Source organism: Ovis aries, chromosome 16 (genome assembly GCF_016772045.2).
Source record: "Ovis aries strain OAR_USU_Benz2616 breed Rambouillet chromosome 16, ARS-UI_Ramb_v3.0, whole genome shotgun sequence".
Taxonomy (NCBI): domain Eukaryota; kingdom Metazoa; phylum Chordata; class Mammalia; order Artiodactyla; family Bovidae; genus Ovis; species Ovis aries.
Genome location: NC_056069.1, coordinates 23,578,916 through 23,606,286, shown reverse-complemented (window position 1 = coordinate 23,606,286; position 27,371 = coordinate 23,578,916). Strand labels below are relative to the sequence as shown.

General features: G+C 37.3%; 1 protein-coding gene across 2 annotated transcripts in view; it reads left to right on the top strand.

Annotated features, from left to right (window-relative positions):
- The window catches only part of DDX4 (DEAD-box helicase 4), a 76,762-nt gene that overhangs the window by 14,643 nt on the left and 34,748 nt on the right, over window positions 1-27,371 (top strand). Inside the window, exons 4-7 of one of the 2 annotated variants that reach the window (XM_027980068.3) lie at window positions 15,539-15,616; window positions 21,107-21,184; window positions 23,072-23,122; window positions 27,200-27,259. In XM_027980068.3, the coding sequence (XP_027835869.1) occupies window positions 15,539-15,616; window positions 21,107-21,184; window positions 23,072-23,122; window positions 27,200-27,259 (267 nt within the window). The remainder of the gene's footprint in view (window positions 1-15,538; window positions 15,617-21,106; window positions 21,185-23,071; window positions 23,123-27,199; window positions 27,260-27,371) is intronic. The other variant, XM_042233781.2, reaches the window with a different exon arrangement.

Below are 27,371 nucleotides of genomic sequence, written 5' to 3'. Positions count from 1 at the left end.
CAGAAGATACTAAGAAGAGGTGGCAAGAATACATGGAAGAACTGTACAAAAAAGATCTTTACGACCAAGATAATCACGATGGTGTGATCACTCACCTAGAGCCAGACATCCTGGAATGTGAAGTCAAGTGGGCCACTATGAACAAAGCTAGTGGAGGTGATGGAATTCCAGTTGACCTATTTCAAATCCTGAAAGATGATGCTGTGAAAGTGCTGCACTCTATGCCAGCAAATGTGGAAAACTCGGCAGTGGCCACAGGACTGGAAAAGGTCAGTTTTCATTCCAATCCCAAAGAAAGGCAATGCCAAAGAAGGCTCAAACTACCGCACCATTGCACTCATCTCACATGCTAGTAAAGTAATTCTCAAAATTCTCTAAGCCAGGCTTCAGCAGTACAGGAACCATGAACTTCCAGATGTTCAAGCTGGTTTTAGAAAAGGCAGGGCAACCAGAGAACAAATTGCTAACATCTGCTGGATCATCGAAAAAGCAAGAGAGTTCCAGAAAAACATCTATTTCTACTTTATTGACTATGCCAAAGCCTTTGACTGTGTGGATCACAATAAACTGGAAAATTCTTCGAGATGGGAATACCAGCTACCTTACCTGCCTCTTGAGAAACCTATATGCAGGTCAGGAAGTAACAGTTAGAACTGGACATGGAACAACAGACTGGTTCCAAATACGAAAAGGAGTACATCAAGGCTGTATATTTTCACCGTGCTTATTTAACTTATATGCAGAATACATCATGAGAAACGCTGGGTTGGAAGAAGCACAAGCTGGAATCAAGATTGCTGGGAGAAATATCAGTAACCTCAGATATGCAGATGATACCTTATGGCAGAAAGTGAAGAGGAACTAAAAGGCCTCTTGATGAAAGTGAAAGAGGAGAGTGAAAAAGTTGGCTTAAAGCTCAACATTGAGAAAATGAAGATCATGGCATCTGGTCGCATCACCTCATGGCAAATAGACAGGGAAACAGTGGAAACAGTGTCAGACTTTTTTTTTTTTGGACACCAAAATCACTGCAGATGGTGATTGCAGCCATGACATTAAAAGACGCTACTCCTTGGAAGGAAAGTTATGACCAACCTAGATAGCGTATTGAAAAGCAGAGACATTACTTTGCCAGCAAAGGTCTGTCTAGTCAAGGCTATGGTTTTTCCAGTAGTCATGTATGGATGTGAGAGTTGGACTGTGAAGAAAGCTGAGTGCCAAAGAATTGATGCTTTTGAACTGTGGTGTTTTAGAAGACTCTTGAGAGTCCCTTGGACTGCAAGGAGATCCAACCAGTCCATTCTGAAGGAGATCAGCCCTGGGATTTCTTTGGAAGGAATGGTGCTAAAGCTGAAACTCCAGTACTTTGGCCACCTCATGCAGAGTTGACTCATTGGAAAAGACTCTGATGTTGGGAGGGATTTGGGGGCAGGAGGAGAAGGGGACGGCAGAGGATGAGATGGCTGAATGGCATCATGGACTCGACGGACGTGAGTCTGAGTGAACTCCGGGAGATGGTGATGGACAGGGAGGCCTGGCGTGCTGTGATTCATGGGGTCGCAAAGAGTCGGACACGGCTGAGTGACTGAAGTGAACTGAATACAGTATAGAACACAATATATGCAAAATGTTGTGTGACTGTACCACATATTTGAATTCTTTCTTAAATGCACATTTGAGTTGCTTCCTTTTTTGTTGTTATGAGCAAAGCTACCATGAACATCTCTTATTTTCCCTTGTTTGCTAAATATATGTTTTAGGTTATGAATGCTGTTGAATTGTATTATGTACTTTAATCTGTGGAGATAATTACTTTTTCAATCTGTTAATGTTGTTAATACCTTTTTAAATGTCTGATGGTAAACACCCTTGAATACTGGAATAAACTCAACTTAGTCATACTGTTGTACCTGTTCAGTTTACTATTGGGATTGATTTACTAATATGTATTTTTGAGATTTTATATCTACTCATGAGTAAAAGAGATTTAATTTTCTCCTGTCTTGTCATATAATAATTACTATGGCCTTGTGGAATGAATCGGGGAATAATTCCTCTTTCTATTTTCTGGTAGAATTGTATAATGTTGGAATGATTTGTTCTTTGAGAGTTTGATAGAACTCACCTGTGCAACTACATTTAAATAGGTATGATACAGAGATTTGAGTACTGGTTCCTTTTCTGTAGGGAAACAGAAACAAACCTTCTGTTTGTTTTTGTTTTCTTGAGTCAGTTTTGGTGAATCAGAACTTTGCTGTTTGTCTTTTTTTAGATTTCAGATGTAAGTGATATATGATATTTGTCTTCATTTTTCTGACTTGGTTCACTTAGTATGTTATTCTCTGGGTCTACCCATTTTGCTTCAAATGGCATTGTCTTTTTTTTAATGACTGAGCAGTATTCCACTGTGTGTGTGTGTGTGTGTGTGTGTGTGTGTGTGTGTACACGTATTCTTTGTCCATGTCTTGGTTATTGTAAATAGTGCTGCTGTTAACATTGGGGTGCATGGGGTGTATGTATCTTTTCAAATTAGAGTTTTCTCCAGACATATGCCGAGGAGTGAGATTGCCAGATCATATAATAACTTAGTATTTTAAGGAACCTCTGTAATGTATGGAGGTTTTCCATAGTGGCTGCACCAGTTTACATTCCCACCAATAGTGTAGGAGGGTTCCTTTTTCTCTACACTCTCTTCAGGATTTATTATTTTATGACAAACCCACAGCCAACATAGTGGTTTATTTTCAGGACCTTTTAGTGACAACCATTCTGACTGATATGAGGTTCTGCCTCATTGTAATTTTGATTTGCATTTCTCTGATAGTTAGCGGTGTTGAGCATCTTCTCATGTGCCTGTTGGCTATCTGTATGTCGTCTTTGGAGAAATGTTTGTTCAGGTGTTCAGCCCATTTTGTAATTGGGCTGTTTGTTTTTTTTTGTTATTGAGCTGTTTGTATGAGCTCTTTGTACATTTTTGAAATTAATCCCTTGTTGGTCCTATCATTGGCAGATATTTTCTCTCAGTCTGTAGTGTGTCTTTTAATTTTTTTTTTATGGTTTCCTTTGGTGTGCAAAAGCCTATAAGTTTTGATTAGGTCCCATTTGCTTGTTTTTGTTTTTATTTCTGTTGCCTTGGGAGAATAACCTAGGAGAACATTGGGTAAGATTTATTTCAGAGAATGTTTTGCCTTTCTTCTCTTTTAGGAGTTTTTAATGTGATTTTAAAAAGAATTTTAATTAATTTTCCCTTTCTGATATTTCCTTGTAAGTGTTAAAAAATGCAATGGATTCCTATATGGTAATCTTGTATCCTGCTACTTTGCTGATTTTATCAGTTCTAGTAGTTTTTGTGTGGAGTTTTTAGGGTTTTCTATATATATTATCATGCTATCTGCATATAATGACAGTATTACCTCTTCCTTTCCAGTTTGGACATCTTTTATTTTTCTTATCTCGTTGCTGTGGCTAGGACTTCCAATACTATGTTGAATGGAAATGGTGAGAGTGGGCATACTTCATTTATTTTTATTTTTATTAATTTTTTTGGGGGGCATACTTGTTTTAGATTTTAGTAGGAAGGCTTTCAGCTTTTGCTTTTGAGTACTAGGTTGGCTGTGGGTTTGTCATAAATAGCTTTTATTATGCTTGGATACGTTCCTTCCATATCCACTTCAGTAAGAATTTTTATCATGAATGGGTGTTGAATTGTATCAAATGCTTTTTCTGCATCCATTGAGATGATCATGTGGTTTTTGTCTTTTGTCAGTATGGTGTATGTGTTGAACCATTCTTTTGACCCTGTGATGAATCCAGCTTGATCATGGTGTATGACTTTTTATGTGTTGTTGGATTTGATTTGCTAATACTTCCTTCAGAATTTTTGCATCTATATTCACCAGAGGTACTGGCCTGTAATTTTCTCTTTTGGTAATGTCTTTGCCTGGTACCAAGGTGATACTAATGTCATAGAATCACTTTGGGTGTGTTCTTCTCAGTCTTATGGAAGAGTTTGAGAAGGATTGGTTCAAGTTTTTCTTTGTATGTTTGGTACAATTTTCCATTTATGCCATCCAGTTCTTAACACTTGTTTGTAGGGAAATTTCTTTTCTTTTTTTTTTTTAGTAATATTTTGGTCCCCATATTTAAGAAAATTTTAAATTTAGTTTTTAATTGAAGGATAATTGCTTTATAGAATTGTGTTGGTTTCTGCCCAACATCAACATGAATCAGCCATTGGTATACATATGTCCCCTCCCATTAGAACCTCCCTCCCACCTTCCTCCCAATCCCACCCCTCTAGGTAGTTACAGAGCCCCAGTTTGAGTTCCCTGAGTCATACAGCAAATTCCTGTTGACTGTCTATTTTACATAATGGTAATGTAAGTTTCCATGTTACTCTCTCCATACAGCCCACCCTCTCCTTCCTCCCCATATCCATGTCCATAAATCTGTTCTCTATGTCTGTGTCTCCATTGCTGCCCCAAATGAGTTCACAGTACCATCTTTCTAGATTCCATGTATATGCATTAGTATAAAATATTTGTTTTTCTCTGTCAAACTTACTTCACTCATTATAATAGGCTCTAGGTTCATCCACTTCATTAGAATTGGCTCAAATGTGCTCCTTTTTGTTGCAGGAGTTTTTAAATTACAGTTTCTATTTCACTTCTAGTGATCAGTCTGTTCAGGTTATCTGTTTCTTCTTGCTTCAGTTTTGGTAGGCTGTATGTTTCTAAAAACTTGTTCATTTCTTCTAGGTTGTTTAATTTATTGGCATATAATTGTCCATAGTATTCTCTTATGGTTTTTTGTATTTCTGCGGTATTGGTTGGTATTTACCCCCTTTTCATTTCTTATTTTATTTCTGTTCTCTCTCTCTCTCGTTTTTGGTGAGCCTGGCCAGAGATTGTGGATTTTGTTTGTCTTTTCAAAAAACTAGGTCTCAGTTTTATTGATTTTTTTTTCTATTTCTTAATCTCTATTTTAATTTATTTCCTCTTTGATCTTTAATAAATCCTTCCTCCTTCTGACTTTAGTTTTTGTTTGTTCTTCTGTTTCTAATTCTTTAGGTAATAGGTTAGGTTACTTGTTTGAGAGTTTTCCTTGTTTTGTGAGGAAGGCCTGTATCACTATACACTTCCCTCAAAGGACTGCTTTTCCTGCATCCCATAGATTTTGTGTATGGTTATGTTTTCATTATCATTTGTTGCAAGGTATTTTTAAAATTTCCTCTTTGATCTCATTGATCCATTTGTTTTTCTTAAGTAGCATGTTGTTTAGTCTCTGAATAATCACTTTTTTTCTTGTTTCTCTGTGGTTGATTTCTGACTTCATGGCCATTGTGGTCAGAAGAGATGCTTAAACTAATTTCTGTCCTCTAAAATTTGTTGAGGCTTACTTTGTATCCTTCAGTTCAGTTCAGTCGCTCAGTCGTGTCCTGACTCTGCGATCCCATGAATTGCAGCACGCCAGGGCTCACTGTCCATCACCAACTGCCGGAGTTCACTCAAACTCGCGTCCATCGAGTCAGTGACACCATCCAGCCATCCCATCCTCTGTCATCCCCTTCTCCTCTTGCCCCCAACCCCTCCCAGGATCAGAGTCTTTTCCAATGAGTCAACTCTTCACATGAGGTGGCCTAGAATGGGTCTAACCTAGAGAATGTTTTATGTGTAATTGAAAAGAATGTGTAGTATGTTTATTTTGGGGATGTAATGTGACTGGTTCCAAATCAGGAAAGGAGTACGTCAAGGCTGTCTATTGTCACCTTGCTTATTTAACTTATATGCAGAGTACATCATGCAAAATGCCAGGCTGGATGAAGCACAAGCTGGAATCAAGATTGCCGGGAGAAATATCAATAACCTCAGATATGCAGATGACACGACCTTATGGCAGAAAGCAAAGAACTAAAGAGCCTCTTGATGAAAGTGAAAGAGGAGAGTGGAAAAGTTGGTTTGAAGTTCAACATTCAGAAAACTAAGATCATGGCACCCAGTCCCATCACTTCATGGCAAATAGATGGGGAAACAATGGAAACAGTAAGAAACTTTATTTTGGGGGGCTCCAAAGTCACTGCAGATGGTGACTGAAGCCATGAGTTAAAAGACGCTTGCTCCTTGGAAGGAAAGTTATGACCAACCTAGACAGCATATTAAAACGCAGAGACATTACTTTGTCAGCAAAGGTCCGTCTAGTCAGAGCTATGGTTTTTCCAGTAGTCATGTATGGATGTGAGAGTTGGACCATAAAGCTTAGTGCCAAGGACTCATGCTTTTGAACTGTGATGTTGGAGAACTTTTGAGAGTCCCTTGGACTGCAAGGAGATCAAACCTGAATATTAATTGGAAGGACTGATGCTGAAGCAGAAGCTCCAATACTTAGGCCACCTGATGTGAAGAACTGACTCATTTGAAAAGACCCTGATGCTGGGAAAGATTGAAGGTGGGAGGAGGGGGGCGGTTGACAGAGGATAAGATGGTTGGATGGCATCACCGACTTGATGAACATGTGATTGAGTAAGCTCTGGGAGTTGGTGATGGACAGGGAAGCCTGGTGTGCTGCAGTCCATGGGGTCACAAAGAGTCTGAGCAACTGAACTGAATGTCCTGAAAATATCAATTAAGTCTAACTGTTCTAATACGTCATTTAGGATCTCTGTTGCCTTATTGATTTTCTGTCTAGAAGATTTGTCTACTGATGTCAGTGAGGTGTTAAAGTCTCCTCTATTACTGTATTCCGATCCATTTTTCTCTTTAGGTCTATTAGTATTTGTTTTCTATATTTCAGTTCAGTTGCTGAGTTGTGTCCGACTCTTTGTGACCCCATGGACTGCAGCACACCAGCCTTCCCTGTCTATCATCAACTCCCAGAGCTTACTCAAATTCATGTCCATCAATTGGTGATGCCATCCAACCATCTCATCCTCTGTCATACCCTTCTCTTCCCGTCTTCAGTCTTTCCCAGCATCAGGATCTTTTCAAATGTCAGTTCTTCGCATCAGGTGGCCAAAGTATTGAAGTTTCAGCTTCGGCATCAGTCCTTCCAATGAATATTCAGGAATGATTTCCATTAGGATGGACTGGTTGGATCTCCTTGCAGTCCAAGGGACTCTGAAGAGTCTTCTCCAAAACCACAGTTCAAAAGCATCAATTCTTCGGCACTCAGCTTTCTTTATAGCCCAATTATCACATCCATACATGACTGGTGGAAAAACCATAGCTTTGACTAGACGGACTTTTGCTGGCAAAGTAATGTTTCTGTGTTTTAATATGCTGTCTAGGTTGGTCATGGCTTTTCTTCCAAGGAGCAAGTGTCTTTTAATTTCATGGCTGCAGTCACCATCTGCCTTGATTTTGGAGCCCCCCAAAGTAAAGTCTATCAGTGTTTCAGTTATTTCCCCATCCCATCTATTTGCCATGAAGTGATGGGACTGGATGCCATGATCTTTGTTTTCTGAATATTGAATTTTAAGCCACCTTTTCCACTCTCCTCTTCACTTTCATCAAGAGGCTCTTTAGTTCTTCGCTTCTTGCCATAACCGTGGTGTCATCTGCATGTCTGAGGTTATTGATATTTCTCCTGGCAGTCTTGATTCCAGCTTGTGCTTCATCCAGCCTGGCATTTTGCATGATGTGCTCTGCATATAAGTTAAATAAGCAGGGTGACAACATACAGCCTTGATGTACTCCTTTTCCTGTTTGGAACCAGTCTTGTTCCATGTCCAGTTCTAATTGTTGCTTCTTGACCTGCATACAGATTTCACAGGAGACAGGTCAGGTGGTTTGGTATTCCCGTCTCATTAAGAATTTTCCATAGTTTGTTGAGATCTACACAGTCAAAGGGTTTGGTATAGTCAATTAAGCAGAAGTAGATATTTTTCTTGAACTCACATGCTTTTTCAATGATCCAGTGAATATTGGCAATTTGATCTTGGGTTCCTCTGCCTTTTCTAAATCCAGCTTGAACATCTGTAAGTTCATGGTTCATGTACTGTTGAAGCCTGGCTTGGAGAATTTTGAGCATTACTTTGCTAGCATGTGAGATGAGTGCAGTTGTGCAGTAGTTTGAACATTCTTTGGCATTGCCTTTCTTATGGATTGGAATGAAAACTGACCTTTTCCAGTCCTATGGCCACTGCTGAGTCTTCAAAATATGCTGGCATGTTAAGTGCAGTACTTTCACAGCATCATCTTTTAGGATTTGAAATAGCTTAATTGGAATTCCATCATCTCCACTAGCTTTGTTTGTAGTGATTCTTCCTAAGGCCCACTTGACTTCGCATTCCAGGATATCTGGCTCTAGGTGAGTGATTACACCATCATGGTTATCTGTGTCATGAAGATCTTTTTTGTATAGTTGTGTGTATTTGCCACCTCTTCTTAATATCTCTGCTTCTATTAGGTCCATACCATTTCTGTCCTTTATTGTGCCCATCTTTGCATGAAATGTTCCTTTAGTGTCACTCATTTTCTTGAAGAGATCTCTAGTCTTTCCCATTCTATTGTTTTCTTCTTTTTCTTTGCATTGATCACTGAGGAAGGCTTTCTTATCTCTCTGTGCCATTCTTTGGAACTCTGCATTCAAATGGGTATATCTTTCCTTTTCTCCTTTTCCTTTCACTTCTCTTCTTTTCTCAGCTATTTGTAAGGCCTCCTAAGACAACCATTTTGCCTTTTTGCATTTCTTTTTTCTTGAGGATGGTCTTGATCACTGCCCTTTGTACTGTGTCAGGAACCTTCATCCATAGTTCTTCAGGCACTCTATTAGATCTAATCCCTTGAATGTATTTCTCACTTCCACTCTATGATCGTAAGAGATTTTATTTAGGTCATACCTGAAGGATCTAGTGGTTTTCCCTGCTCTCTTCAGTTTCAGTCTGAATTTGGCAATAATGAGTTTATGATCTGAGCCACAGTCAGCTCCTGATCTTGTTTTTGCTGGCTGTATAGAGTTCTCCATGTTTGTCTGCAAAGAATATAATATTTTTATATACTTATAAATATATAAGTATTTAAAATATTTAAATATAATTTTAAATATAAAAATTTATATCTATAAATATGTATATATTTACATAAATTTAGATACTCCTATATTGAGTGCATATGTGTCACTGAATGTAATATCCTCTTCATATATTGATTCTTTTATCATTATGTAGTGTCTTTCTTTAGCCTTTTTATGGCTTTTTTTGGGTATCTATTTTGTTTATATGAGTGTTGCATCCCCCACTTTATTGTCATTTTCATTTGCATGAAATACCTTTTTCCATCTCTGCACTTTCGGTCCTTTGTCCTGGAGTGTCTCATTGCTTTCTTTTTTTTTTTTTTTTAATTTTTTTTTTATTTTTAAATTTTAAAATCTTTAATTCTTACATGCATTCCCAAACATGAACCCCCCTCCCACCTCCCTCCCCATAACATCTTTCTGGGTCATCCCCATGCACCAGCCCCAAGCATGCTGTATCCTGCGTCAGACATAGACTGGCGATTCAATTCACATGATAGTATACATGTTAGAATGTCATTCTCCCAAATCATCCCACCCTCTCCCTCTCCCTCTGTGTCCAAAAGTCCGTTATACACATCTGTGTCTCTTTCCCTGTCTTGCATACAGGGTCGTCATTGCCATCTTCCTAAATTCCATATATATGTGTTAGTATACTGTATTGGTGTTTTTCTTTCTGGCTTACTTCACTCTGTATAATCGGCTCCAGTTTCATCCATCTCATCAGAACTGATTCAAATGAATTCTTTTTAATGGCTGAGTAATACTCCATTGTGTATATGTACCACAGCTTTCTTATCCATTCATCTGCTGATGGACATCTAGGTTGTTTCCATGTCCTGGCTATTATAAACAGTGCTGCGATGAATATTGGGGTACATGTGTCTCTTTCAATTCTGGTTTCCTCGGTGTGTATGCCCAGAAGTGGGATTGCTGGGTCATAAGGTAGTTCTATTTGCAATTTTTAAGGAATCTCCACACTGTTCTCCATAGTGGCTGTACTAGTTTGCATTCCCACCAACAGTGTAGGAGGGTTCCCTTTTCTCCACACCCTCTCCAGCATTTATTGCTTGCAGATTTTTGGATCGCAGCCATTCTGACTGGTGTGAAGTGGTACCTCATTGTGGTTTTGATTTGCATTTCTCTAATAATGAGTGATGTTGAGCATCTTTTCATGTGTTTGTTAGCCATCCGTATGTCTTCTTTGGAGAAATGTCTATTTAGTTCTTTGGCCCATTTTTTGATTGGGTCGTTTATTTTTCTGGAGTTGAGCTGCAGAAGTTGCTTGTATATTTTTGAGATTAGTTGTTTATCAGTTGCTTCATTTGCTATTATTTTCTCCCATTCAGAAGGCTGTCTTTTCACCTTGCTTATATTTTCCTTTGTTGTGCAGAAGCTTTTAATTTTAATTAGATCCCATTTGTTTATTTTTGCTTTTATTTCCAGCATTCTGGGAGGTGGATCATAGAGGATCCTGCTATGATTTATGTCTGAGAGTGTTTTGCCTATGTTCTCCTCTAGGAGTTTTATAGTTTCTGATCTTACATTTAGATCTTTAATCCATTTTGAGTTTATTTTTGTGTGCGGTGTTAGAAAGTGATCTAGTTTCATTCTTTTACAAGTGGTTGACCAGTTTTCCCAGCACCACTTGTTAAAGAGATTGTCTTTACTCCATTGTATATTCTTGCCTCCTTTGTCAAAGATAAGGTGTCCATATGTGTGTGGATTTATCTCTGGGCTTTCTATTTTGTTCCATTGATCTATATGTCTGTCTTTGTGCCAGTACCATACTGTCTTGATGACTGTGGCTTTGTAGTAGAGTCTGAAGTCAGGCAAGTTGATTCCTCCAGTTCCATTCTTCTTTCTCAAGATTGCTTTGGCTATTCGAGGTTTTTGTATTTCCATACAAAGCTTGAAATTATTTGTTCTAGTTCTGTGAAAAATGTGGCTGGTAGCTTGATAGGGATTGCATTGAATTTGTAAATTGCTTTGGGTAGTATACTCATTTTCACTATATTGATTCTTCCAATCCATGAACATGGTATATTTCTCCATCTATTAGTGTCCTCTTTGATTTCTTTCATCAGTGTTTTATAGTTTTCTATATATAGGTCTTTAGTTTCTTTAGGTAGATATATTCCTAAGTATTTTATTCTTTTCGTTGCAATGGTGAATGGAATTGTTTCCTTAATTTCTTTTTCTACTTTCTCATTATTCGTGTATAGGAATGCAAGGGATTTCTGTGTGTTGATTTTATATCCTGCAACTTTACTATATTCATTGATGAGCTCTAGTAATTTTCTGGTGGAGTCTTTAGGGTTTTCCATGTAGAGGATCATGTCATCTGCAAACAGTGAGAGTTTTACTTCTTCTTTTCCAATTTGGATTCCTTTTATTTCTTTTTCTGCTCTGATTGCTGTGGCCAAAACTTCCAGAACTATGTTGAATAGTAGCGGTGAAAGTGGGCACCCTTGTCTTGTTCCTGACTTTAGGGAAATGCTTTCAATTTTTCACCATTGAGGATAATGTTCGCTGTGGGTTTGTCATAGATAGCTTTTATTATGTTGAGGTATGTTCCTTCTATTCCTGCTTTCTGGAGAGTTTTTATCATAAATGGATGTTGAATTTTGTCAAAGGCCTTCTCTGCATCTATTGAGATAATCATATGGTTTTTATTTTTCAATTTGTTAATGTGGTGAATTACATTGATTGATTTGCGGATATTGAAGAATCCTTGCATCCCTGGGATAAAGCCCACTTGGTCATGGTGTATGATCTTTTTAATGTGTTGTTGGATTCTGATTGCTAGAATTTTGTTGAGGATTTTTGCATCTATATTCATCAGAGATATTGGCCTGTAGTTTTCTTTTTTTGTGACATCTTTGTCAGGTTTTGGTATTAGGGTGATGGTGGCCTCATAGAATGAGTTTGGAAGTTTACCTTCCTCTGCAATTTTCTGGAAGAGTTTGAGGAGGATAGGTGTTAGCTCTTCTCGAAATTTTTGGTAGAATTCAGCTGTGAAGCCATCTGGACCTGGGCGTTTGTTTGCTGGAAGATTTCTGATTACATTATCAATTTCCGTGCTTGTGATGGGTCTGTTAAGATTTTCTATTTCTTCCTGGTTCAGTTTTGGAAAATTGTACTTTTCTAAGAATTTGTCCATTTCTTCCACGTTGTCCATTTTATTGGCATACAACTGCTGATAGTAGTCTCTTATGATCCTTTGTATTTCTGTGTTGTCTGTTGTGATCTCTCCATTTTCATTTCTAATTTTATTGATTTGATTTTTCTCTCTTTGCTTCTTGATGAGTCTGGCTAATGGTTTGTCAATTTTATTTATCCTTTCAAAGAACCAGCTTTTGGCTTTGTTGATTTTTGCTATGGTTCATTGCTTTCTTAAAAGAACTAGGTTTTGTCTTTATTGAGCCACTATTATATTTTTGTTTCCTATTGCATTATTTTTTGTTGTTAACATTTTTTTAAAAATTTATTTATTTTTATTTATTTACAGCTGTACTGGGTCTTAGTTGCTCTGCACAGGCATTCTCCACTTGGGGTGAGTGGGGGCTACTCTCTGGTTGCCGTGCATGGGCTTCTCATTCCAGTGGTTTCTCTTGTTTTGGACCATGGGCTCCTGATGCATGGGCTTCAGTAGTTGCAACTCATGGGCTCTAGAGCGCTGGCTCAGTAGTTGTGGCACACAGGCTTAATTGTCCCACCTCATATGGGATCTTCCTGAACCAGGGATTGAATCTGTGTCTCCTGCATTGGTAAATTCTTTACCACTGAGCCACCAGGGAGGTCTGCTCTTACCACTTTTTTTCTCCTTTATTCTTGTGTGATTTATTTTGTTGTTTTTCTAATGTTCTTACTAGTTGAGATGGATGTTTACCTAATAATTTTTCAGTTCTTACTGTATAAAAATTTAATTTCTGATATATATCATTATCATACAATTGTAAGTATTTCTAAAGTTCCATTGTAATTTTTCTTCTTTGAATTGTTTAGTATAGAAGTGTTTTAAAAATTTATTTCCAAATGTAAGAGAATTTTAAAATTGTATAATTGAGTTACACTGTCATATTAATTTTCAGTATATTATAGTGATTTGCTATTTTTATAGATTATACCCCATACAGAGTTAGTATAAAATATTGACTATATTCCTTGTGCTGTATATTACATCCCTGTAGCTATTTATAACTAGTAGTTTGTACCTCTTACCTCCCCTTCACCTATTTCATACCTCCCTCACCCTTCTCCCATGTGGCAAACCACTACTTTGTTTCCTATATCTGTTCATCTTTTCTGTTTTTGTATATCTGTTGACTTGTTTTATTTTTTAGATTCCACATATAAGCAAAAATATACAGTATTTGTCTTCTAGTAACTTTTAATTTGATTGCATTGCAATTAGAGAAATTTGTGTATGTGATACTGATTTTTGAAATTGTTGAATTTACATTTTGGCCTTCCATGTGGTCGGTTTTTATGAACATTCTATTGAAGAATGTCACTTGTTTAATGTTTTTAGTTCTGTGAATGTTTACAGTGTTCTGTGGGTGATTGTAATTTATCTGTTCTCCTTTGACTGTTTTTCTTGGCTGTTATAGACAGTGCTTATCAAAACATTTTTATGTGTATCTGTGTTACCATGTGAGTATATCCACAGGAAAAATTATAATAGTATATTTTCAAAAAGTATTTTCTTTTAAAACTAGGATCAAGGTTGATCTAGTTTATAGTTCCAATGTTGTATATGATTCGTGCTTGTTTCCCTATGTCCTTGACTAGTCTTGATATTAAAAAAATATTTATTGAAATATAGTTGCTTTACAATGTTATGTTAGTTTCTATTGTACAGCAAAGTGAACCAGTTATGTATATATTTCCACTTGTTTGGATTTGCTTTCCATAGAGCAATGAGTTCCCTGTGCTATACAGTAGGATTTTCTTTAGTTACCTATTTTACACATTGCACCAATAGTATATATACATGAATCCCAGTCTTCCAGTTCATTCTTCCCCCCACCCCCTGCCTCTTGGTATCTATATATTTGTTCTCTATGTCTGTGTCTCTATTTCTGCTTTGCAAATAAGCTCATCCATACCATTTTTCTATATTCCACACTTATGCATTAATATATGATATTTGTTTTTATGACTTTCTTCATTCTCTATGACAGTCTCTAGGTACATCCATGTCTCTACAAGTGACCCAATTTTATTCCTTTTTATGGCCGAGTAATATTCCATTGTCTGTGTGTACCACATCTTCTTTATTCATTTCCTCTGTTGATGGAAATTTTGCTTGCTTCCCTGTCCTGGCTTTTGTAAATAGTGCTGCAGTGAACATTGGCGTGCATGTGTCCTTATGAATTATGTTTTTCTCTGGGTATATGCCCAGTGTTGGGGTTGCTGGGTCATATGGTCCTTATGTTTTTAGTAGTTTTTAGGAACCTCCACTGGAGAAGGCAATGGCAACCCACTACAGTACTCTTGCCTGGAAAATCCCATGGACGGAGGAGCCTAGTAGGCTGCAATCCATGGGGTTACAAAGAGTCGGACACTTACTGAGTGACTTCACTTTCACTTTGCACTTTCATGCATTGGAGAAGGCAATGGCAACCCACTCCAGTGTTCTTACCTGGAGAATCCCAGGGACGGTGGAGCCTGGTGGGCTGCCATCTATGGGGTTGCGCAGAGTCGGACACGACTGAAGCGATTTAGCAGCAGCAGCAGCAGCAGCAGCAGGAACCTCCATATTGTTCTCCATAGTGCCTGTGTCAATTTAACCTTCCCACCAACAGTGTAAGAGGGTCTCTTTTCTCCACACACTCTCCAGCATTTGTTGTTTGTGGACTTTTTGATGTTGGCCATCCTGACTTGTGTGAGGTGATACCTCATTGTACTTTTGATTAGCATTTCTCTAATAATTAGTGATGTTGAGCATCTTTTCATGTGTTTATTGGCCATTTGTATGTCTTCTTTGAAGAAATGTCTGGTCTTCTGGTGGTGGTTTAGTCACTAAGTCATGTCCAACTCTTGCAACCCCATGGGCTGTAGCCTGCCAGTCTCCTCTGTCCATGGTATTCTCCAGGCAAGAATACTGGAATAGGTTGCCATTTCTTTCTTCAGAGGATCTTCCCAACCCAGAGATCTAACCTGGGTCTCCAGCATTGCAGGCAGATTCTTTACCAACTTAGCTATGAGGAAAGCCCATTTAGGTCTTCTGCTAGGTTTGTATTAGCAAACTGTTCCAGTCAGTCATGGTTGGGAAAAGTTATATTCTTCTTTTGATTTTCAGTAGCTTTAATTATCACCGAGAGTTAGTCAGAATGTTTTCTCTTTTGGAGGACTACCTATTCTTATTCATAGCCCATTTTTCTACTAGTCTACTCATCTTTCTCATTGCTGTGTAAAATTCCTCCTATGCCATGTGCATGGCACATTTAGATGGTTTAAAGCTTGCTTACCACCAGGATATTTTTTTGTTATTTTGACTTGGTTCAAATGTTATTTACTTTAGAAATGGGTGATGGATCATCTCGAAGAGATCATTTCATGAGAAGTGGATTTGCCTCTGGGAGGAGTTTGGGAAACAGAGGTAAGTATCTTTCTTTAACCATCTATTATAATAGGTGAATAGTGGAATGAATAGAGGCTTTTATGGCTGTTTCAGTTCAGTTCAGTCACTCAGTCATGTCTGACTCTTTGCAACCCCGAGAATTGCAGCACGCCAGGCTGTCCATCACCAACTCCCGGAGTTTACCCAAACTCATGTCCATTGAGTCAGTGATGCCATCCAGCCATCTCATCCTCTGTCATCCCCTTCTCCTCCTGCCCCCAATCCCTCCCAGCATCAGGGTCTTTGCCAATGAGGTGGCCAAAGTACTGGAGTTCCAGCTTCAGCATCATTCCTTCCAAAGAACACCCAGGACTGATCTCCTTTAGGATGGACTGGTTGTATCTCCTTGCAGTCCAAGGGACTCTCAAGAGTCTTCTCCAACACCACAGTTCAAAAGCATCAATTCTTCGGCGCTCAGCTTTCTTCACAGTCCAACTCTCACATCCATACATGACCACTGAAAAAACTGTAGCCTTGACTAGATGGACCTTTGTTGGCAAAGTAATGTCTCTGCTTTTGAACATGCTATCTAGGTTGGTCATAACTTTTCTTCCAAGGAGTAAGCGTCTTTTAATTTCACAGCTGCAATCACCATCTGCAGTGATTTTGGAGCCCCCCAAAATAAAGTCTGTCACTGTTTCCACTGTTTCCCCATCTATTTCCCATGTAATGATGGGACCAGATGCCATGATCTTCATTTTCTGAATGTTGAGCTTTAAGCCAACTTTTCACTCTGCTGTTTCACTTTCATCAAGAGGCTTTTTAGTTCCTCTTCACTTTCTACCATAAGGGTGGTATCATGTGCATATCTGAGGTTATTGATATTTCTCCCAGCAGTCTTGATTCCAGCTTGTGTTTCTTCCAGCCCAGCGTTTCTCATGATGTACTCTGCATATAAGTTAAAAAAGCAGGGTGACAATATACAGCTTTGAAGTACTCCTTTTCCTATTTGGAACTAGTCTGTTGTTCCATGTCCAGTTCTAACTGTTGCTTCCTGACCTGCATATAGGTTTTTCAAGAGGCAGATTAGTGCAAGGTAAATCTGATATAACTTAGTGTACAGTAGACTGTGTTGGGATGATGCATTTTTTTTTTTTAGATTTAATTTACATTTTATTTTGCTTTTATTGCAAATTGAAAAAATCTAAACAAATATATTCAGAAAAGAAAAATTATGACATACAAATTGCTTTAAAGTTCTGCTCCTGCTTTTGGTCTGGTTCAACTTTAAAATAAAACCAGCACTCACACATAAACACACACATATGAAAATTTCTTGCTTTTTAAATGTAAATTCTCATTAACAAGGAATGAAGGAGTTATATTGGGAAACCATCTGAGGTTCCCTTGTCTTTTATTTTATTTTATTTTTTTTAATTTTTTTATTTTTTAAATTTTAAAATCTTTAATTCTTACATGCATTCCCAAACATGAACCCCCCTCCCACCTCCCTCCCCATAACATCTTTCTGGGTCATCCCCATGCACCAGCCCCAAGCATGCTGTATCCTGCGTCAGACATAGACTGGCGATTCAATTCACATGATAGTATACATGTTAGAATGTCATTCTCCCAAATCATCCCACCCTCTCCCTCTCCCTCTGAGTCCAAAAGTCCGTTATACACATCTGTGTCTCTTTCCCTGTCTTGCATACAGGGTCGTCACTGCCATCTTCCTAAATTCCATATATATGTGTTAGTATACTGTATTGGTGTTTTTCTTTCTGGCTTACTTCACTCTGTATAATCGGCTCCAGTTTCATCCATCTCATCAGAACTGATTCAAATGAATTCTTTTTAATGGCTGAGTAATACTCCATTGTGTATATGTACCACAGCTTTCTTATCCATTCATCTGCTGATGGACATCTAGGTTGTTTCCATGTCCTGGCTATTATAAACAGTGCTGCGATGAACATTGGGGTACATGTGTCTCTTTCAATTCTGGTTTCCTCGGTGTGTATGCCCAGAAGTGGGATTGCTGGGTCATAAGGTAGTTCTATTTGCAATTTTTTAAGGAATCTCCACACTGTTCTCCATAGTGGCTGTACTAGTTTGCATTCCCACCAACAGTGTAGGAGGGTTCCCTTTCTCCACACCCTCTCCAGCATTTATTGCTTGCAGATTTTTGGATCGCAGCCATTCTGACTGGTGTGAAGTGGTACCTCATTGTGGTTTTGATTTGCATTTCTCTAATAATGAGTGATGTTGAGCATCTTTTCATGTGTTTGTTAGCCATCCGTATGTCTTCTTTGGAGAAATGTCTATTTAGTTCTTTGGCCCATTTTTTGATTGGGTCGTTTATTTTTCTGGAGTTGAGCTGCAGAAGTTGCTTGTATATTTTTGAGATTAGTTGTTTGTCAGTTGCTTCATTTGCTATTATTTTCTCCCATTCAGATGGCTGTCTTTTCACCTTGCTTATATTTTCCTTTGTTGTGCAGAAGCTTTTAATTTTAATTAGATCCCATTTGTTTATTTTTGCTTTTATTGCTGGGAAAACTGGTCAACCACTTGTAAAAGAATGAAACTAGATCACTTTCTAACACCGCATTTTTTTTTTTAATACCAGTATTCTTTTCACTCTCTTTTTAAGATAGTAGGAAACAGTTGAATTTATTAGATGGGTAGATTGATTAAAGAGAGTTGCTTCCCAGAGCTGCTGCTTAATGTGTTGATGGTTTTTGTTGCCAATTGGCATGGGAGGAATGAGAGAAACTCCAGAGACTAGAATGTGAAGGACCTCTTTCTTAAGTTTTATGTTTTTCAAGAAAAGGCAGGATGTGAAACAGTTCTGTTAGCTCGCTAGTATTAAGAGGTTGTTTTCCCAAAATTCCAAGTTTTTATTGTCACTTTTAGAGCAATCAGCACTAGATTTGACAGATAACGACTCAGCAAAATATTTCCCTCCATTCCATTTTTAGATTTGTTATTAAAATGCTGAAAATATTCTACACTGTATTTTAGTATAGTGCAACAAAATATTATTAGAACCTTAAATGGTCATATGGATTTTTAAATAAATTTCTCTTATGGGGTGCCGTAAGCTAGGGTCAGTAGTTTTAAATGTACATGACACTTATTCTTCAATATATTAAATGTTACTTTTTGAAAAACTTTGGTATTTCTATATATTTCTATTCATTGGCAACTGAAAGTTGGTATATGGTATTTCATTTGTTACTTGGAAAACTTAATTTTTTAAGATAGAGTTAACATAAGTGTGAATTTTATGTTTTGACATATTTCTTCTGCTAATGAAATTTGTTGAAGATGCATATATATATTTTTATTTTTAAGCCTGCATATTAAGTCAGAGGCATTAATATTTTGGACCATGTAGTTCTGCTTAGAGATTCAAGTGTAAATTTTGTTTGCTACTACTAAGCAGTAACAAATACCTTAATATGACACTCAGGGAACTGCTTAATGTTTGGATATATTTTAAAATCCTAATTTAGAATGATATTTTTTGATGCAGACTTCTAGTCATTGTTGAATAGAGCCTTTTTAAATGAGAAAACCGTCACTGAGATTTTACTATGAATTGTTACGTTGTAGATTTAAATACATTAAATTTCTGATCAAAACTCTCTGTGAATATTGATACTTTAAAAAGTTATTTTTGAAAAATCTGAAAAAGAATGAATATATGTATATGTAAACTGAATCACTTTGTATACCTGAAACTAACACAAAATTGTAAATTAACTGTACTCTGATAATATTTAAGAAAAAAGTTATCTTTAATACTGCATATAATCCTGGAAATTTATAGAAGAACCACACCTTTCCCAAATGATTTCAGTTTAACATTCTAGTTCGTTTCAATCTCTATGGTATTTTTTCTCACAACTTGGATATATTTAGTAACATGGTTCTAAAATTGACTTTTAATTACCTAACATATATATTGACTAGCTTTTTATCTTCTGTGAAGTATGGCTTAAAAAGCCTTAACTTTCTGAATCACGTGCTTTTTTTAGAATATGATAAAAATACTGATAGTTGCATATACACAGTTTTACATGTGGCATTAGGAGTTTCACAGATCTCTTAGCTCCTCTGTATTAGGATATTACAGATGTAGGGAAGACAATTTGTGAAAATCACAAGATAGTGATAATTATCCTAGTGATAATTTAAAGTGGCTATTTATGATGTTTTGGGTGCTTTAAGTTTGTTTTAAATAACTGTGCTGCTTGACATAGAAAGTCTGCCCTCAAAATTCTTAATTTAGTGGTAGAGAAGCACATGGAAAGAAGTATTGCTTAAAAAGAGATACACATAGTATGCTGTGGGAATGTGATTGATGAATTGATTACAGTTGGAGGACTGAAGGAGGACTTCACCGAAGAGGTGGGTTTTGAATCAGGCTTTTGTAAGAATTTTGCTAGGAAAAATAGGAAAGCAAGGAATGTCATGCTGAAGGAATAGCATGTAGGAAATAGAACATATTAGAAGTTCACAGTGTGGAGGATGGGAAGTTGTTTTATGAATTAAAATGTTGGATGTTCAGAGTTGCATGATAGTGAAGTCGCTCAGTCCTGTCCGACTCTTTGCGACCCCATGGACACCAGGTTCCTCTGTCCATGGGATTTTCTAGGCAAGAGAACTGGAGTGGGTTGCCTTTTCCTTCTCCAGGGAACTTCCCAACCCAGGGATCGAACCCAGGTCTCCCACACAGTAGACAGACGCTTTACTGTCTGAGCCACCAGGGAAGTCCGAGTTGTATAGTGGGATATAAAACTAAGACGGTTGATGTAGGGAAATACTATGAAGGAGTGGGAGATAAAGGGAAGTGGTATTCTTAGCATTTTTTCATTATTATATAGCTCCTTCTTAATTCTAATTTTAAAAAGTAGATTGAGAATGAATTAAGTATTAGAAAAATGAATCGGGACTTCCCTGGTGGTCCAGTGACTTAAGACTCTATGCCAATACCAGTGGCCCTGGTTTGATCCTTGGTCAGGGAACTAGATCCCACATGCTGCAACTAAGAGTTCTCATGATGCAACTAAGACTTGGTGCAGCCAAATAAATGGTAAATGTTTTTTTAAAAAATGAATAATTACAGGACAAGAGTATAGAGTTTTCATTGGCAGTGACTTTCACATAGAGGTATAATGTAAATAGCTGGATCTGTCAGGGTGAGGTTTCAATATATAGAAGATCAGAGTTGAATAGAGTTCAATTGTAGAGTTTAATTTCTTGGTTAAAGTTCTCTAGTAAAATAGCAACTAGTTGAGAGCTGTATTTCAGCAGTAGTATATTTACGTTTTTAGTTTGGTATAATGTAAGAATTTTTAAAAAAGAAGTTGCAGATATATTTTAATTTTATAAGTTCCTGTAACCCTCTCTCCTCATCCTTGGAAGTTCCCTTACCACACAGATTCATTTAATTCCTAGTTATTGATGACACACTTGATTTTATACTTTAAAAAATTTTTAATTGTATCTGAACTTTTTCAGATCCTGGTGAGTCTAATAAAAGAGAGAATACGTCCACAGTGGGTGGTTTTGGAGTTGGAAAGAGTTTTGGAAACAGAGGTAATCTGCTTATGATGTCTTTCAATTGAAACTTAAGTGACACCTTATAGTCTTTGAATTCTGTTTCCTTTTAGCATACATAGGAAGTGTGTGCCTTTCCCAAGAATTTATGGAGATCGCAAAGGAGTGCTTTCACTTTCGTAATCATAGTTTAGAGCAAAACTTTATGCTGCTTTGGATATGTTTGCTGTTCTGTTTAGTTCTCTTGGTTGGTTTCCTTTTTAATAGCCGTGCTACTTGCTGCAGCATCTCGTCAAATTGATTTACCCCACATCTGAACCCCACGTCTTTTCTCCTCTACTCATGATTTCCTTGTCCTCTCCTGCAACAAGAGATCTATCTTATACTTCCGGGTGAACCTGAGTTTCCATCTTTACTTGAACAAAGAACCGGTGGTGGTGGTTTAGTCACTAAGTTATGTCTGACTCTTGCAACCCCATGGACTGTAGCCTGCCAGGGGGATTCTCTGGCATGGGATTCTCTGTCCGTGGGATACTCCAGGCAAGAATAATGGAATGGGTTGCCATTTCCTTCTCCAGAAGAACCAGTAGAAGTTTTGAATTTGCATTTTGTTTCTAAAAAAATTTAAAAACCATAAAGTAGAACTTACATACAGTTTAAGATCAAAACCAATAGTGTGTAGATGGAAGACTTCTCAAGCATTTTGGAGACTCAGCACTTGACTTTTCTGGGAAAGGTGTATGGAGGGGAAGGGGCAGTTGTAGAGGGCAGTAGAGTATAATCCTTTTCTGAACCAACTTCAAAGATTGCAAATATTTAAATGAATAAAATAACCAAAAAATCTGTTTTGTTATATATAATCTTTTTGTAGGGACTACCTTTACTTTGAAATTATATATCTGCTTAAGGAAAAAGTGTTATCCATTCATATATAGAGGTCATATATGGCGGGCCTCTATATATGGATACTTACTTTTTTATATGCTAATTGTATATTAAATGTCTCTGGAGTTTAATGCTGGGACATGAGATTTTGTTGAGCCTGAGATGTTAAATGACTTGATATGTAGACACTTTGCATATAAATTTAATGTCTGTCAAAGAGTAATTGATTAGTTTCTGTACTACTGAAGCTGTAATTTAATATATTTTATTATTTAAATTAGATCATGATTGATAGACATTGCATATTGACATTTAATTTTAAGTTACATTATCTAAGTAACTTGTAGTTACTCAGATACCCTGAGTATCACTTCAGTAAAGATCATTTTATTAAGACTCATATTTTTTAAGATGTATGAAATATTACTGATGGATGTTTTTAAAGTGAATTTTAGAGCTACATCTATATGTTCCAGAGATGCATAGATCTAGACACAAGGTTTTATTAAATGAGAAATTTGAAAGCAGACTTTGGTGAAATTGTTTTTAAAATATTATAAACAGAAGTTGGCAGAATCTCCTTGATACTGAGAAGGGAAAAATGATATGATATTGGATTGTAATTTAGTTGTCCTCCAGCAGATGAGAGTATAATTTATAAAATTCATAAAAATTTGATGTTTTGAATGGAAAGTACATAGTGGTTATAGTGAGATACGCACATGTATACCCATGTTTCACTCATGTACATATGGAGGAATATGTAACATTTCAGGTAATAAAAGATTGGCTGGTATTTTAATCTTAATAAACTGACACAAGGCAGAAGTTGTCATACAATGTATATGCATTCTCATTCACTATTTATATATATAGTTGTATGCGATTTATACAGTTTTAAAGGGACATCATAACTATCAGTCCCTGTAAGGTGTGTGTTTCTCTGTTTCTCTTTCTTCTGCAGAAGAAATTGGTTTTTGGTCATTTGATTCAGGTAATTGTTTTCAGAAATTTGCAAGTTTAATTTTATGTTTCATGTAGGTTTTTCAAATAACAAGTTTGAAGAAGGTGATAGCTCTGGTTTCTGGAGAGGTAAGTTCACTGTTTTTTGTAGTGACTTAAGAATTTAGTGTCTAGAATACATGTTAAGGAGAAAATAAAATTAAGTGTCTTAATCTGTTCCAGCTCTGATTTATTTAAACATGGTTTTATAAAGCAGCTATCAGTTCAGTTGCTCAGTCATGTACGACTCTTTGCGACCCCGTGCACTGCAGCATGCTGGGCTTCCTGTCCATCAGCAACTCCCAGAGCTTGCTAAAACTCATTTCCATCCAGTCGGTGATGCTGTCCAACCATCTCATCCTCTCTCGTCCCCTTCTCCTCCTGCCTTCAATCTTTCTCAGCATCAGGGTCTTCTAATGAGTCAATTCTTTGCATCAGGTGGCCAAAGTATTGGAGCTTCAGCTTCAGCATCAGTCCTTCCAATGAACATTCAGAACTGACTTCCTTTAGGATTGACTAGTTTGGTCTCCTTGCAGTCCAAGGGACTCTCAAGGGTCTTCTCCAATACCACAGTTCAAAAGCATCAGTTCTTTGGCACTCAGCTTTCTTTATGCTTTCTTTATGGTCCAACTCATATTCATACATGACTAGTGGAGAAACCATAGCTTTGACTAGATGGACCTCTGTCGGCAAGGTAATGTCTCTGCTTTTTAATGCTGTCTAGGTTGGTCATAGCTTTTCTTCCAAGGGGTGGGCGTCTTTTAATTTTATGGTTGCAATCACCATCTGCAGTGATTTTGGAGCCCAAGAAAATAAAGTCTGTCGCTGTTTTCCATTGTTCTCCACCTATTTGCCATGAAGTGATGGGACCAGATACCATGATCTTCATTTTTTGAAAGTTGAGTTTTAAGCCAGGTTTTTCACTCTCTTTCACTTTCATCAGGAGGCTCTTTAGTTTCTCTTGGCTTTCTGCCATAAGGGTGGCGTCCTCTGCATATCTGAGGTTATTGATATTTCTTCCAGCTATCTTGATTCCAGCTTGTGCTTCATCCATGAATTCTCCTGGGCAGAATACTGGAGTGGGTAGCCATTCCCTTCTCCAGAGGATCTTCCCAACCCAGGTCTTCCGCATTGCAGGTGGATTCTTTACCAGCTGAGCCACCACGGAAGCCTCAAAGCACTCTCAATTCAGTTCAGTTCAGTCGCTCAGTTGTGTCCGACTCTTTGTGACCAAAGCAGTATAGGCAGAGCCTTAACCAAGAATTCAGCCTTCCTAATCTGGGCTGTTGTCATCTATCTTAACTAACCTATGAAGTACAACTTTTGAATGCTGTGTTACCTTAAGAAAAAGGATAGTAGAACAAGTCAGGAAGCAAAATTTCACTTTCATATATAAGTACAATTTGGGGCATGTAGGTCCTTAAGTGAAGTTGCTCAGTCGTGTCCAACTCTTTGCAACCCCATGGACTATAGCCTACCAGGCTTCTCCGTCCATGGGATTTTCCAGGCAAGGGTACTAGAGGGGGTTGCCATTTCCTTCTCCAGGGGATCTTCCTGACCCAGGAATCGAACCCAGTCTCCTGCATTGCAGGCAGATGCTTTACCCTCTGAGCCACCAGGGAAGCCCATGTAGGTCCTTATTCAGACTCAAATAAGTATTTCCAGTGGAAAAGGATTCATGAGACTGGATCACTGCTGAACAAAGACATTTATGTAAAGGTCCTGACACTCTGGTTTGGAGGAATACTGAAAATGGTGAGAATAGAGTATTGTTAGCAGAAGATAAACTACAATAATTAACAATACTTTCCAAGAGAACCTGATGAGGAATTTGAGTGAGGCCCTGGATCCTGTATTTAAAAGCCTCCCTGCTGACTCTGATGCTTCTTTCATTTGGTAACCACTGATCTATGGAGTCTTTATAACTTCTCTGCACACAGATACATAGTGTATTTTTTGGTTATTTTTCCTGTATCTTTTGTCCCTTAGCTGGTCCAGTTTAGCAATAAGCTTAGATTTTGGAATCAGACACCTGGGATTTGAGACCCAGATCCTTCTCTTCCTGTCAGTTGTATTATCTTAAAAAAGCATGTTTAACTTTGTATTTCTTTTTCTCTGTTTATAAATTGAGGATATTAACCACCTTATAAGGTTTTTGTGAGGATTTAAAAAGTTAAAATAGAATTCATTTAGAAGAGTGTCAGATGGATACTAAGTTTTATGTGTTATTATTACATTATTTTTCTATAATTAATAGATTATAAGTAATCTTGGGATCATTATCTCATTTTTGTTTGTGCTTAACTTTATTTTTAACTCTACAGAGATTATTTCTTTTTAAATAACTTTTTATTTTGAAATCATTTGACTCAAAAGTTTCAAAAATAGTACAGAAGATTTCCTTCAGCTTGCCTCTGATGTAATTGTACTCCTCACCCAACTTCTCCTAATGTCACTCAGTTCAGTTCAGTTGCTCAGTTGTGTCCAACTCTTTGCGACCCCATGAATCGCAGCACGCTAGGCCTCCCTGTCCATCACCAACTCCCAGAGTTCACTCAGACTTGGGTCCATCGAGTCAGTGATGCCATCCAGCCATCTCATCCTCTGTCGTCCCCTTTTCCTCCTGCCCCCAATCCCTCCCAGCATCAGGGTCTTTTGCAATGAGTCAGCTCTTCACATGAGGTGGCCAAAGTACTGGAGTTTCAGCTTTAGCATCATTCCTTCCAAAGAAATCCCAGGGTTGATCTCCTTCAGAATGGACTGATTAGATCTCCTTGCAGTCCAAGGGACTCTCAAGAGTCTTCTCTAACGCCACAGTTCAAAACCATCAATTCTTCAGCGCTCAGCCTTCTTCACAGTCCAACTCTCACATCCATACATGTGAGACTACCGGAAAAACCATAGCCTTGACTAGACGGACCTTAGTTGGCATTAGCCTATTTTAATTCTCAGTGTGGTCAAAATAACTGTAAGTTTGTTTTAGGAGAACAGTTGGCCAAAGGTTATGTGAGGTGGGTTTTCTTTCATATATGGCAATAAATGCTACCATCATCATTATTCCAGATGATGATGAATTATATCATCAAATAATAATTCCATTATTCCAGATTATTCTAAGAATCTTTCCAGAATTCTTTTTCCTCTTCAATCCCCTTGTATGAAATCTTGCTTCTGAGAAGGTGGTCTTGATATTAAATGACTCTTCAGGAATATTTTCAGTTGTTGATGTCAGCTCAAATAGGAGCCTGCAACAAGAGCTGTGGGTCATTGTTTATTATAAATCAATATTAATTGAGTAGATTAGTACTTTTGTACATAAACAACTGATAGCTTTTAATCTGTTTAGCTACATATGTCATCACTGGGACCTAAAGTTCTGTGGTACTAAATGTTAGTGATACGTACAAAGATTCCTTGAAACCATCTTGGTATTTTCCAAATATGGCTTTATTGGAATCTTCTAGAAAGCTTAAAGTTATTACTTAAAGTTATATCAATAATGTATAATTTTTTAATTTAGAAAAATTGTTCATTCCTTGATGTCACTCTGCACATTCAAAATGAATCTCTCTAGGGTGGGTTCTAATAATTTATTTTTAACCAACTTTCCTGATATTTTTTAGTCATCCTTCAGTGTAGTGATCCTCATACTACTATGTAGAAACTCTGGTAATGTTAGTTAATAATGTCACCGAGAACAGAAAGCCAGGATAGCCCCAAATGCTTCCATTAGGATGGATGGGGGAAAGTTTGCATATATTAAAAAAAAACACTAATGTCTCAGGTTTATTAAGAAAGACAATTTACAGAAATAATGATGACATTATAAATACAATAGTTATGCATTTCTGAGATCCATTTGAGTACTCAACTGTTCAGATATTTCTGAAACTCTTTCATGACATTTGTGAAATTCTTATTTTTTGGCTGTGCTCAGAACTTGACAGATACATGGTTAACATTTAGTATTTAGGTATATTAGGTGATTTTTAAAAAGAATTGACTGAATAATGTGTTTATATTTTGTTGTTATAGTTATTTTAAAATTTAAAATTTTGTTCATATGTTAGCTTATGAATATGTTTATTTTTCTCAGTAATTTCTCTTGTGACAGTACTACTTCAATAATTATTTAGATGCTATTCACATGTTAAATTTTTATTCAAGAGTCTAGTAATGACTGTGAAGATAATCAAACACGGAACAGAGGGTTTTCCAAGAGAGGCGGTAAGGACCATGTTTTGGAACAACTTGTACTTAAGACAGAAATTAAACTGAAAAATTGATTTTGGAAGAGCTGAAAGAAAAATTTTGGTGGTGAAAACCTTTCAAGAAAAAC